The sequence below is a fragment of the Pteronotus mesoamericanus genome, unplaced genomic scaffold (assembly GCF_021234165.1).
Source record: "Pteronotus mesoamericanus isolate MK-2021 breed Mesoamerican mustached bat unplaced genomic scaffold, CSHL_Meso_final contig_73, whole genome shotgun sequence".
Lineage (NCBI taxonomy): Eukaryota > Metazoa > Chordata > Mammalia > Chiroptera > Mormoopidae > Pteronotus > Pteronotus mesoamericanus.
In genome coordinates, this window is record NW_026555245.1 from 22,986,753 (window position 1) to 23,000,077 (window position 13,325).

The following is a 13,325-nucleotide window of genomic DNA, read 5'->3' on the forward strand; positions in this document are numbered from 1 at the left end:
GAACCACAAATGGCATGTTCCACCCTGATTTTCTCTCCTGTTGAAGGTGACCGTCTTCCTTGGTTGGTAGAAGTAGATAAGATAAATAAAAATAATAATTATAGCTAATATTTTTATAGTGCCTTTAGTTTACTGTGCATTTTTATACACACAGCACATTATCTCATTTGGGCCTCACAGTAACCTTGTGTGGTCGTATTTGTGTTATAGATGATAAAATGGCACTTCAGAGAAGTTCAACAATCTTTATTTAACAGTTACAGAATTTCCAAGTCATTGGACCCAGAGCACATAGCCTTTCATTTAGACTGTGCTGTTTTGGCAGTCATTTTTCTGACTTGAGACTAAGGCTTGGATTAGTTTACATAATTTAATTATTTACTTGGGCTCCCTTCTTGATGGCACAGAAAAAACTGTTAAACCTTTAATTAGTCTGTTTTGCTTTGGGTTTCCTTCCTTAAAAATGTTTGCATATATTTTAGCTATTTTTATTACATTCACAAACTGTAATTGAGATTCAAAAATCATTATTGGCAACAGCACCTTACAGTAATACCCTATGCCCCTTGCTTCTATTGAAAATGTCTCATCCAAGATAATGAAACAAAATTGTTGTATTATCTTATAATTGAACAAGTGCTTTTCCTCCTCATTTCCTCCAAATTGTAATTTCTTCCACATTTTTTTCAAGATTGCTTCGAGTATTTTAGGGCTTTTGCATTTTCACATAAATTTTAGAATCAATTTGTTAATTTCTACACATGCACATAACCTAGTATGAATGGGATTTTGTTGAAGCTGTAGTTATCCCCAAATTTTACTGTTGCAACACAAGAAGCCTGACAAGTTCCTGAAATATAAAAACTAAGGCAGAGCTTCTGAGAGCAGGCATCCAGGGACTCACCTGTTCTCTAACAACCCATGAACTTGAACAGGACTTAGGGAGAGCCCACGTCAGGTTCCATCCTAGCAGTAGGGTGCCGCCATGTCTTTCCAGCCCCACCAGTCTAACTGATGGGGGCTTTACTCCCTGCTTTTTATGCAGTAAGTTGCTTACCCTTCAGAATAGGAAGCAGGAGGTGCTTACCTGTTGAGAGTTTCCTCCATTAACACAGTGAAGCATCTAAAGATGGTTCTCCCATTCCAGTTCTTTTCACTTACCTCCCAAATAGGACCACTTCCTCTGAGGTGAGCTTATGACTCAGATGGAGAAAAATTAATTGTTTTCTTTCTTCCTCAGTATCTTCTGCAGCTTATTAGTTACGCACCTACAGATGTTAAAGTGAGTAAGAGCTTGAATCTGCTGGGAAACAGCTTACCACTATTTCCCACTGTTTGTACTTAAAAACCCATGAGGAATACTAGTATACGTGAACAAACAGACATGCAGAAAATTAAATACTTGTGACATTTTTATGAGTCTGCATGTACATTTTTCAGTGAGAGCAATTATTTCTTCATGAAGCCCCAGGGCTTTAGGTTTTTCTGGGTAGATTTTTACCTAGCTCTGGTAATTTTATGAAGAAAGCTTTCATTATTACAGGGCAGGTTTAGATGAATGACTTCTGCATTAGTTTGGTAAAAGAAGAGTTTGTATTAATTTATTTACTCAAAGCCCTCTAGGAATTCTTGTAGTATAGATACTTGAAAAACTGCAATAATAATATCCCATAGGTTTTTAATTTGCACAAATTAGGGAGAAATAATAAAGTGGAGAAGGCGAAGGGGTCATGGGATATAAATGGAAATGTGCTTTTTTTTTGTCTGTTCATTGGGTAAGTTATTTGGCTTCATTTCTTCAGCTCTCTTGCCTTGCTTGCTCTGTGAGCCTCTGTATACACTATTTTATTTGGATTTATACCCTTTAATAACATATATATGGATAACCTAGTCATGAATTTTCCCTAGATGACATCTCTGCCCATGGCACCTCTTGTCAGATGTTGGGTGACCCTCCTTCAAGGTGTGAACACAGATCAGCCTTGCCAGGTCTTAGATGAGAAAAGATATATTTGCCGAAGCATAGGAATCTTCATTCCTTCTACCACACAGGACTTTTCCTCTGGGCCCTCTCTTTAGAGGTCATATTTGAACTAACTGCTCTCTTCTCTGCCAGAAAATCATTGGGGAGAAATGATATTTGAGAATACAGCGCATATTCCATTCTCAGTATTTGTTAGATTCCTATGTCAGTTTAGGTCACCCCAAAATTACAAAGTTTAGCTTATATGAATTAACCTGTCACAAAGGGGTCTTCTGTGAGTTTCATTGCATTATGTCCCTTTATGGACAGTGCATACAAACACCATGATATAGGTAACATTGTGAATTTTATAAGGTTGTTGTTAAAAGGTTGACTGCAGTCCTTCTAAATAGTCCAGATGATAAAAGTCTTTTTTATAGGTAAGTATCAAGAAAAATTTGTCTGGCAGGGGAATGGAAAAGAATTACAGTTTCTTTCACTAAACTCTGCTAGAATCGAACAATCCTGTCAGCTTTGCATATAGGCAGTGATGGCAATAGCAGTTTTGTAACTGCCCGCAGTAGTAACCATATTACCATTGTCAGTAGATATTAGTATTTAATACATTATTACAGGAACATAGATATTATAACACAAATTATTTTTTCAATATTATTTTAATATAATTTGTTTCTTTTGAAATATTGTATGATCTTACGGATTTGCAAACATCAATCTGAATAGGGGTTCACAGGCTTACAAAGTAACCAAAGGGGTTCTCAGCACCAAACACTCTACTCTCAAATGGCCTTCCTGATGTGTGTGCATATGGGCATCCTAGCTCTTTCAGGCCTGGTTCAGATGTTCCCTGTGGTGAAGCCATCTCTGGAGGGCCTCTTTCTGCCCGTACCTGGGTGCTCTTAATACCTATAGCCATGTCTGTTTCCCTTCTGCTTGTGAGCTCTTTAAGATGAGGGATGCTCTCATATTATTTTAACCCTTAGCTCCTAGCAATGTGGCTTACTTGTAATAAGCACTCAGTAACTGCTTATTTAAAGGCCGCTTTTTCACTCCACGTCCCATCCTTGCATTGCTTTCCCTCTGTGCCTTGTTTGCCGGTTGGTTCTTCACTCTGATTCAGAGTTTGCTGTTGTAGAGTACTTGTCAAGTAAGGAATGATTATTTTTTCATCTTATTTTATCAGCACTGGCTTTAAATATTTTGGAGTCAAACTGTTGGGTATTGGTGTGCCTTTGATGAACCAGTGCACATTTTAGGGACATCTTTTTTCCCTATTCAGGTTATAATCATTGAGGATTAGACATCTTTTCTCTGAAGTGTTGCAATATATTTCAACATTGGTTAGAGTCTTTGGAAAGTTAGAGAGCTTTGTAATACGGGCCTATTTAATTTCAAAGCCCACCCTGATTGAAGGCAACATGGTATCAGTGGAGAGAAGACCTTTTCACATCTAAACAACTGGATTTTATTATTGGTGTTGGCCTTTAGATGTAGCTTAGTTTGATGGGAAGAACAGATATAGTAATGATTCTTAAAAGACTTCGTGAGGGTCTTTATTTTTTTAAATGAATACAGCCCCAAACCTGAGAATAAAATCTTCATTTGACTGAAACAACATGTCTTAGGAATGAGTAGTGATTATTAAGAACAAAATAGAAGTGTCTTTTTTGGTTACATCATATTTGGCCTCAATGTGAGATATAAGTTAGATGAAATTTTGTAATCAGATTTGTTTATCATTCCACTTTACAAGTGTTCATTATCTCAAGTCCTTCTTATATTTAGTGAACTGAAAGATAAATGTTGAAGATGGTGTTTTCTTACTAAGTAATTTGGCTTCAGCTTTTTTGGCTTCTTCGGTAAGTTGGTCTAACTGTGGATTAGGTGTTACTAGAATTAGAAACTTGTGAGGACTGTTGTATTTTTATTACATTTAGTGTTTTTAACGATTGTTAGAGAAATACGTAATGGAAAGTACAGACAAATACATAAGGAAGCAAATAAATACAATTCCATTGCCTAGAGTTATACATTGTTGACAGTTTAATAATATATTTTTTCCTAGTTCATTTTGTATATCATCTGCATGTGTGACAAACCACCACAGCACTTAATGGCCTAAAACAATGACACCTTTTTAGCTGGTGATTCTGTTGGTCATCAGTTAGGCTGGGCTCAGCTGGGTGGTTCTGCTGTTCCAAGCCTGTTGCCTCATTCATCTGTGGTCAGTTGCAGAAGAGCTCCCCTTCTCTTGGCTGGATTCTCTTATATATCTTGGGCCTCAGCTCTGATCAGTGTAGTCTCACATGTCAGCAGAGTAACTTGAGTTTGTTCACATGACAGAATTTAGGGTCCCTGAAGAGACAGCAGAAGTGTACAAGCCTCTTAAACAAAAGGCCTTGAATTGGCATACTCTTACTTTTGCTGTATTCTTTTGGCCAAAGGAGATTAAACTGGAAGTCTAACTCAGATTCAAAGGGTGGGGAAATAGACTTCAGTTCTTGATGGCGGGGCTGTAAGATCAAATTGCAAAGGATGTGGAAACAGGGAGTAATGAAGATTAGTGGGCATTTTTGCAATTTACTGCAGTGTGTGTGCATGCCATGTGTGTGCATGTCTGAAAATGGAGAGCAAATGTAATTATTTCTGTGTTTTTCATCACTAGATAGGCCCCAAACACCAGTTGTTATTTCAATGCAGTGATTTGCTGGGGGAAATTAAATGAATTTTCATGTGAGAATTTTCTCAAAAGGTATGTAGAACAGAGGAAGTAGTTATCCAATAAATCATAGTTTAAAAAGAAAATATAAGTTTTTTTGGCAACTGCTTGAATTCTTACCAGCATCATTTCCTGGTTGGTTTTATTTCTCCTCTGATTTCTTTCCACGTTTATTCTCTTAGCTGATGATGCTGGGGCACTTTTGATGGGAGAACACCTGTTTCCGTGTCCCCTTCAGCCCCTCACCAACTCTGAGACCTTGGAAAAGTCACTTGATTTTGTACCTCAGTTACTTCATCTATTTAATGAAAATAACTGTCTCACAAATTTATTGGGGATAATTTAATTCTCATGTATATGGACATGTGTTGGAAACTCTAGATGTGTTACTGTTTCTCAGGAACTTTTTGCTGCTTTTGTGGAATTTCCAGAACATTCTCTTAACATTTTGTTCCCACATATCTAGCATCTCAAACTGATTTTAGCTTTTCTTTAAAAGAAGTTGTATTAAAAACAACAACAACAACAACAACCCTTCATTTCTGCTTAGTGCATGTTAAATAAAATTTGACTTTCACAACCTTAGCCGGAACACTAATCTTCAAAATACCATAGCCATTTCTTTAATTTGATGGAGCTCCCTTGTATAACATCTGTCTTCTGTGATCAGAAATGACATTCTTAACATCAATAGATTCTTAGGCTGTTCTGACAGGAAATATTTTTGAGGATTTATAATCAGTTATGGGGTATGCTTACCAATAAGTTTATTCTTGCAAAAAATAATTCAGAAATCCTATCAAAATAGCATTATGGAAAAAATCTGTTTTTTTTTTTTCCTTTTAGTATTTCCCATGAGACGGTCATGCTTGAAGCTTATGAAAATGTTTATATAGATGAAGGCTGTATATTTAATTTTGGTGCTGGCCATCTCTCCAGTCAGTCAATTTGCATAAATTTCATGTCCCAATCAGGAAGAAAATGGTTGTGGTCTGAAGTCAACCTTTTCTCTGTCAAGTCTGTATCACTTTTTTTTCCCCCTTATTGGCTGCTTCCACTTTTCACACCTTGTGAATTTAACCATAAACCTTCTTTATTCCCTTCTCCTACCGATGTACATGCCTCCCAACCCCAGGAAAGGGAAACAGTTTCCTGAAACTCCCTTTTGTTTTTCTTTGCCATTTTCTAAACTGAATGCATTAAAGTTTCTCCCATTTTAAAAATGTGTTTGTACCCATCCTCATCGTTCATTCATTTGTTCTTTTTTGTTTATCGATTCATCATTCATTCATTCATTCTTCAGCAGTAGTGTTGTACATACCCTGCTAGATGGCATGGATAAAAAGACAAATATATCTTGGTGCTGTCCTGTGGATTTGCCCTGTCATAGGAAGTCTGTGAAAGTGACATTAAGCCATGCCTTTAAGGGAGTTATAAACAAAGGCTTTGGAAGCCTCGGCAGTAGGGGAGGAGACTACCTTATGCCTTTCTTCCTAAGGGCTGTAGCTATGAGTATTTGCTATGACAAGAGTTAGAGTTAGGAGTGGATGAGGGAAAGAGCCGAACAGTGATGATTTGTGACTGGGTTGAGCCTTGTCATGTGAAATCAGGGAGCTGCACAGTCAGACATGACAATTACTAAGTACAGGAGGGAAGAGTGTTAACTGGGTCTCTGGTAGTTCTTCATTTCCTAAAAGGAAGCCAGTTGACATTTGCTGAGAACCAACTGCCCATGAGTCTAGGTATTTTATGTGGTTCATCCTGATTTACAGCAGACCTCTCTTGTAAGTATCCTTTCTGCAGATGAGCAAACTGAGGCTGATAAATATTAGGTAACATTTCCAAGATCACCTAGCTAGTAAGAAGCAGAGCTTAGAATTCAAATCCAAACCACCCTGTCTCCTTAAGATGGTAAATCCAGTTTTAATAACAGCCATGAAGGAACTAATATCATAGTGAAGTGCAATATTTGTACTTCTAAACACTATAGGCCTCCTACTGTATCCTCTGGTAAAATGTTTACACACCTAACTGCACTGAAGGGCACAGAAGATTTTCCCAAACAATACAGTTGTCACTGGGGAATGACTTCAAGCAGGAAAATATCCTTTTGTTTTTGTTAGGCATATGAGAAACCAGGTGGCCAAACTCACTCTATAAGTAGCAGTCCCTTAGGAACATGTTTGTTGGGAGTTGTCCCTTGTCCAAATCATGAGCATCTCTGTCCTTCCTTCCTCACTACTCCAGGCCCTCATCTCCTACCTGGACCATTGAAGTAAGCTCCACGAGCCCCTTCTCCACCTGTAGCCATACAGACATGGCTCATTTATCTTCTGCACACCTCTCAGTGGCTTCCTTAAGGATGTCCAGATTCCTTAGGATGACATAAGACCTGTCCTTCTTTCCACACCCTCCCCTCCCATCCCACACAGCAGCAGGACCTCCTGCAGCCCCTAGAACAGAACCGTCTGTTTCTGGCCTCTAGGCCTTTGCTTATGCTCACCACTCTGTGCTTCATGTCCATCCTCCCCAGTTCTGCCCATGAATATGCAGGCATGCCATAGAGGGCATGCTAGAATGTGTCCCATTAGTCTTCTGTCATTCCACCTATAAGATGACTTCATGGCACATCCTGTTTTGAGCCTGTACTGGAGAAAAAGAATCAAGTTTTGGTGGTTTTCGTATATTTGAGTTCCCCAAACCAGGGAAGTACTTGTTACCACCGGCTAGCCACAAATGACCGTTAAAGGAATTAGTGAATTAATGACTTACTCGGTTGGGCATGTGTTCTTTAGTTTCTAGAAGGAAAAGATCAAACATAGCACTTTATTTGTCCCCTATAAGCTGTTTTTGAAATTCAGGGGGGAAAAAAAGACATAAGGCCTCTATTAGAACTGAGATTCTGAATGACAACACTATAAGCTGGTAACATTCTAAGTACTTCTGGTGGAAAATACTGGGATTTAATGAATTTTGGCTTTTTCTGTAGGTATAGGTGACATGTCAGAGTCTTAGGGACTGTGAGCATATGCCTTCAAGGGCCCACTTATCAAAGGGCCTGGACCTCCCAAGGTACTTGATGCAGTGCCTTTCTAGTGGGCCAGAGCTTGTGGCATCCAGTGATTCAGGCCAATGAGTGAGACTTGCAGTCGGGGAGTAAAAGGGACCCAGTGCTTGAGAACAGACTTCTGCATAAGATGTTGACTGCTGACTCTGTCGGGCAGGAATGGGGTTGTAGGAGTTCCTGAAGGGGGAGAAGCTCTATCCTGAAAAACAAAAAAATACAAAACCCCCAAAATACAACAAACTAATGTTTTTGGAGTATTTACTATGAGCCAAGAGCCCTGACAAGCATTTTTGAAAAAAAGCCTAACCCCAGGGTTGTCTGCTTTCATAGTATGGTGCATATACCTTGAGACCTAGCCATGCTGTTCCAGGAGGCTATGGACATATGTGGGAAAAGAGGTGTGGAAACAAATAAAAAAAAATGAGTGGAGTCTACAACTCATGGCTGTTCTTAGGGAAGCACTGTGGCCCATCATGACTATCCAGCTGTTATCAGTACAATTTGATAATGGAACTTTATCCTTAATGTTTAATTTAAAAATGAAATGACCTGTCTTATGGGTTACTTTTATATTTTATAGTTTAAAACTATTGGTTCAGCTTGCCTACATGTCTTCACGAAGTGGCTGGGTGTATTTTTAAGATTGACCAAATGAGTGAATAGGTTAATGTTCTTGAAGCCAACATTCTCACTGAGAAACAAGGAACATACAAATACAGATGGGGGAAGGTGAGAAAGAACTCTGTGGAGATGAATAGGGATTTCACTGTGAAGTTAAGATCTCTAACATGTATACATATGTATTTATGCATATGTCTCTGTGCATGCATATATTTCCTTACTGTGTCTTTTCAAAGGGTGAAGAAGCAAAGATGCCCCTGTAGTAATTACTGATAAGGACACCTAAGCACCTCTATGTTAGTCTCTAATAGCACCTTCCTCTAAAACAAACCACATTCCCCAGGGAAATGCCAACATCTTCTTTTTTTTAACATGTAAGAATCAGTACACAATTTTTTATAAATAAATTCTGGAGGTTTTTTTAGAAAGGGGGGGGTTCCTCTTTGTATATATATACCACATCTTCTTTATCCAGTCCTCTATCAAAGAGTATTTTCATTGTCTCCATGTCTTGGTCACCGTGAATGACTGCTTGAGGCACAAGGCGGGTCCACTGGATGAGTCTGCATCTTGGTGTGGGGACTTATCACTACTGGGTACTCCTATTGATACCCGGTCAGTGAGTCAAGCAAGGGCTCAAGGTCGGCTGAGTTGGAAGGCTCTGCAAGCTGATCTGCCTGGAGCTGGAGAAGCTGGGTCCTGGCAAGGCACGAAGAGTCTGACCCGACCAAACCTGCTGTTTCCATGTTGGTTGATAGCACGTTCATGCAGCTGAAGTTCAATTGCACCACTGCTCTGTTTCAAAACACCGAGGCTCCCGCCACCTGAGCTGTGGTTTCCAAACCTCAGTCACTCTAGGGCAGTCTTCTTGATTTTTGCTACATCCACATGCCAATTGTACCTCTTCGTTGTTTTCTTTTAGGTTGATTCATTTTTTTACTTAATTTATTTGCATAAGAATCTCATTTTCATTACTGTGGGTGCCCAGGGGGCAGCTAGTCCTTTCCCATTTGCATAAACAGTAAAGACTAACGCGGGGTTACCTGACACGAATAACAAGCTTCTGGGCTGTATAGACCCGCGGATCACCCTGTGGTGATCTGTAATCCAGTCAGTTCTTGCTGCACGGTGGATTCAAGTACACGCAGCCAGGGACACTGGCCTGGGACCGTGCTTGGATTTGGCAGGCAGACAGTACTGGGAGGCACAGTGACGCTCTAGAAATGCAACCGACCCTCCTGTCATGACCGCCATCCATGGATGGTCTTCATGCGCTGTCACTGCTTTTTGGGGAAGAGTGGACTCCCAGAGCCTCACTGTTGGCCTAATTTAAACTTTCCCGCAAACATTTTGCTGCAGCTGTCTCCAATATCTTGTTAGGCCAGGAAGTAAGAAACTGCTTTAAAAAAAAAAAAGATGTCTAAAGAGCACAGGAAACAGTTTGAAGAGGCTTTGTCTATTGGCCATATCTAGGGCAATCTGAGCACCAAATAAGTATGTATTAATTATAACGAGTTGTGGAGGAGGAATTATTAAGTTCATACTGATGATTGATGGATGGATGGATGGATGTGGGAAGAGTAGATACCTCTTGCTTACATAATGACAAGTGCCAATTAGTAAATGCAGAGGGAGGGAATGCTGGAGCAAGAAAAAGCAGCATACCATCCCCATCATAGTAAAGGTTGGATCAGGCAAGACTCATCAACAGATGCTAAGTCCAAGCAGAAGTGTGTAGGAATAGGATTTTTGAATGGTGTTAAAGTTTATTTCCACAGATTGCTTATCAGTTGTAAAAGAAAAAGGGTAATTATAAAGTGGAGAAATTGGACTATATTTTGACCAGGGTCAAAATTCACATCACCATTCAGAGGCAGACAAATATCATGTGCCTCCAGATGAGATATCCTGAGAACACAGCATCACCTATGTGGTGCTCTGGCCTAGAATGTGCAATCTGGATTTAATCACAAGGAAACATCAAGCAAATGTTCTATTCAAAGAGCAGGGGAGGGAGAATTGTATTTCAAAAGAATCACAATCATAAAAGACAAATAAAGATTGTAGAAATGTTCTAGATTAAAAGAACCTAAAGAGATGTGGCATTTAAATGTAGTACCTGACCCTAGGCTGGATCCTGTACTTGAGAGTGGAGGACTAGAGTACAGAGGGTACCCTAAAGGTCATTATCGGCTCAATTGACAGAATTGGAATATGCATTGTAGAGGATCATGTCAATGTTAAAAGTACTAAAGTTAGTAACTGCAACTGTTATTTAACTATGGTTATGTAAAGGAAAACCCCTTTTAGAAAACACACCCTGATGTATTTAGGAATAAAAGCCCAGTAAAGCTCAAATGGTTGGTGGCAAGGAGCTTATATTTATATTTTATATATACTTAAATCCATAAAATAGAGGCATAACATGCATAAAAGGAAATGGTAAAATGTTAATAGCAATAGATAATAATAGCTGAATCTGGGTAAAGGGTAAAAGAGCATATGGCTGTTTCTGTACCATTCATATTCTTGCAACTTTTAACTCTGAAAGTATTCCCCAATAAAAAGTTAAAAAATTTAAAAGACTATATCATTACCAAATCAGTGATTGCTTTCTAAATAAATATTTCTTTTATTTTCTGTCCTTTCCTCTTCTCTTCCCTTTTTTTCTCTCTTCTTTTTCTGCCCATCTTTAGAAGTTCAAGGCTGGCGAGAAGGGCATCTCTGTGGGGCAGACTGTCATCACGAAGCATCGGAACACTCGGTATTACAGCTGCAGAGTGATCGCCATTACATCACAGACCTTTTATGAGGTCATGTTTGATGACGGCTCCTTTAGCAGAGACACATTCCCTGAGGATATTGTGGTAAGTTCCTGGGGTGCCTGTTTCCCAGTTTACTTTTTAGGTACCTAAAGCAGCTGGACCTTTCAGGAATCTGTCTTCTAGCTTTTGGAGTAACTCATTTTACATACTATTTCATTCATGTGTGCTCTTTTCCCACCGTGAAGAAATAGTGTTTTCTCTTAGGTTCCTTAGCCTTTATCATTGTAAATAGAAGCTAAGTAAACTTAGACTCATCTTCCCAAATTCTTTTAATTAGATGAGAAATGTGTATGGCCAGGGACATACAATGCAAATTAGCCTATTCTTTTTTGTTACAGTTAGCATGTATGAATTCCTCTATTCTTTTCCTTTATGCTTAGTTGAAGAATATGGCTTTTGTTAATCTGACCTGACAGTGACGTCTGTGATCTAATAGAAACAACTGTGGGTGTTTCATATGGGAGTAACCAAAATCACACAGAAAACAGGCTGTGACTTTTACTGTTTCTTAACTGTGGTCTGGAATGGAGCACATGTGTGTCCCTTGTCTACCTGTCTGTCTCCTCCTTCCTCTGTTCCCCCCAGGGAACCCTTGGGAATTATTCAGAGGAACTAGGGAATGAGTCCCAGGAGCTTGTTTTTAGCAGGATGTTTCACAAGAATACTTTCCACAGAAGGCATTTTGAAACTGAGGTCAATCAAAGAATTGGGATCGGGATTAGTTTGGTTGTCATCTTATTATCCCTTATGTATTTAAGAGAAGTAACTTCTGCCTTGTTCTACGTCTCTTGATGTGTTGCTCTTGGTACTTAGACATTCCTTAATGACTCCTTAATAGTAATAATTATGTGTTATATACAGTTAATAATTAAATGTGACCATAGGAGATTGCCCATAAATAATTCTAGAACGGTCGCCTGGGGCCAAAGAAACATTGATTTAGTGAGCTTTGTTATGCTTTCTTCTCTGTGCTGTTAAGAGACACAGGTTTTTAAACAAAATGACCTTGTTTGAAAGATTTTAAAACAAATGAATTTAGGCAAATTAGCCATCCCAGGATTTGATCATACACCAGAAGAGTGCTTTTTGCTTCTTTGCAAAATTCTAATTGGAGCTTCACTTTGCTGCATTGCCATTTATAACCAAAAAGCCTTAGGAAACATGCTTGCTTTCCCTGTTAGAACAGGTCATCCCCCTTTAAAAAAAAAAAAAAAAGATTTTATTTATTTATTTTTAGAGAAAAGGGAAAGGAGGGAGAAAGAGAGGGAGAGAAACATCAATGTGTGGTTTCTTCTCAAGTTTCCCCCACTGGGGACCTGGCCTGCAATCCAGGCATGTGCCCCGACTGAGAATCGAACCAGCGAGTTTTGGTTCACAGGCTGGCACTCAATCCACTGAGCCACACCAGCCAGGACAGAATAGGTTGTCCCTTTAAGTGCTCAGTCCACAGTCACTGAGTACCTGTGTGCCAAGCATCACACTGGGTACTAGCAAAAACAATGAGAAAGAAGGTGTGATTCCTGCTCAGTCCAGGGAGCAGGCAGACTGGTAAATGGGAACTTTCTGTAAGTGTGATCAATGCTATGAATGAACCAGATGGAACTTACTACCTGTTGGGTCCAGAAGAATGAGTAAGAGCCTCTACAGGGTTAGTCAGGCCGACGCTTACATGTACCTCATGCCAGCGCTGCTTCCAGAACCTGATGTGCATGAACTTATTTCTCCCTCACAATCTTACATGCTAGGCACTATTTTTCACATTTTACTTCTAAGGAAACTGAAGCACAAAGAGGTAAATAACTTTCCCAAGATCACACATAGCTAATAAGTCTCAGAAAGAGTATTCAATCCTAGAGTCTGGCTTTAAAACATCCGTTCTCAGCCCCTTAGGAAGAAAGGACGTTGAAAGCAGGAGGAGAATGGTTTTGCAAGGTCACGAAAGACCTGGAAATATACATGAGACTAAGGCCCTTAGCTTTAACCACCCTTGCCTAGGCTACATGCTAATTTCAGAATCAAGCATCTTTTGTTCATGCTGAGCCAGACAAGGAGAGAAAACTTGGGTGGGGAACCTGGCGGGGGTGTGATAAAAGACTTCTGAGCACTAAT

At 39.4% G+C, this 13,325-nt stretch overlaps 1 protein-coding gene across 5 annotated transcripts in view; it reads left to right on the forward strand.

The window, feature by feature from the left end:
* The window catches only part of KDM4C (lysine demethylase 4C), a 408,417-nt gene that overhangs the window by 349,899 nt on the left and 45,193 nt on the right, over positions 1–13,325 (forward strand). For all 5 annotated transcript variants that reach the window (XM_054583127.1, XM_054583129.1, XM_054583130.1 and 2 more), the window contains one exon: positions 11,088–11,258. In XM_054583127.1, the coding sequence (XP_054439102.1) occupies positions 11,088–11,258 (171 nt within the window). The remainder of the gene's footprint in view (positions 1–11,087; positions 11,259–13,325) is intronic.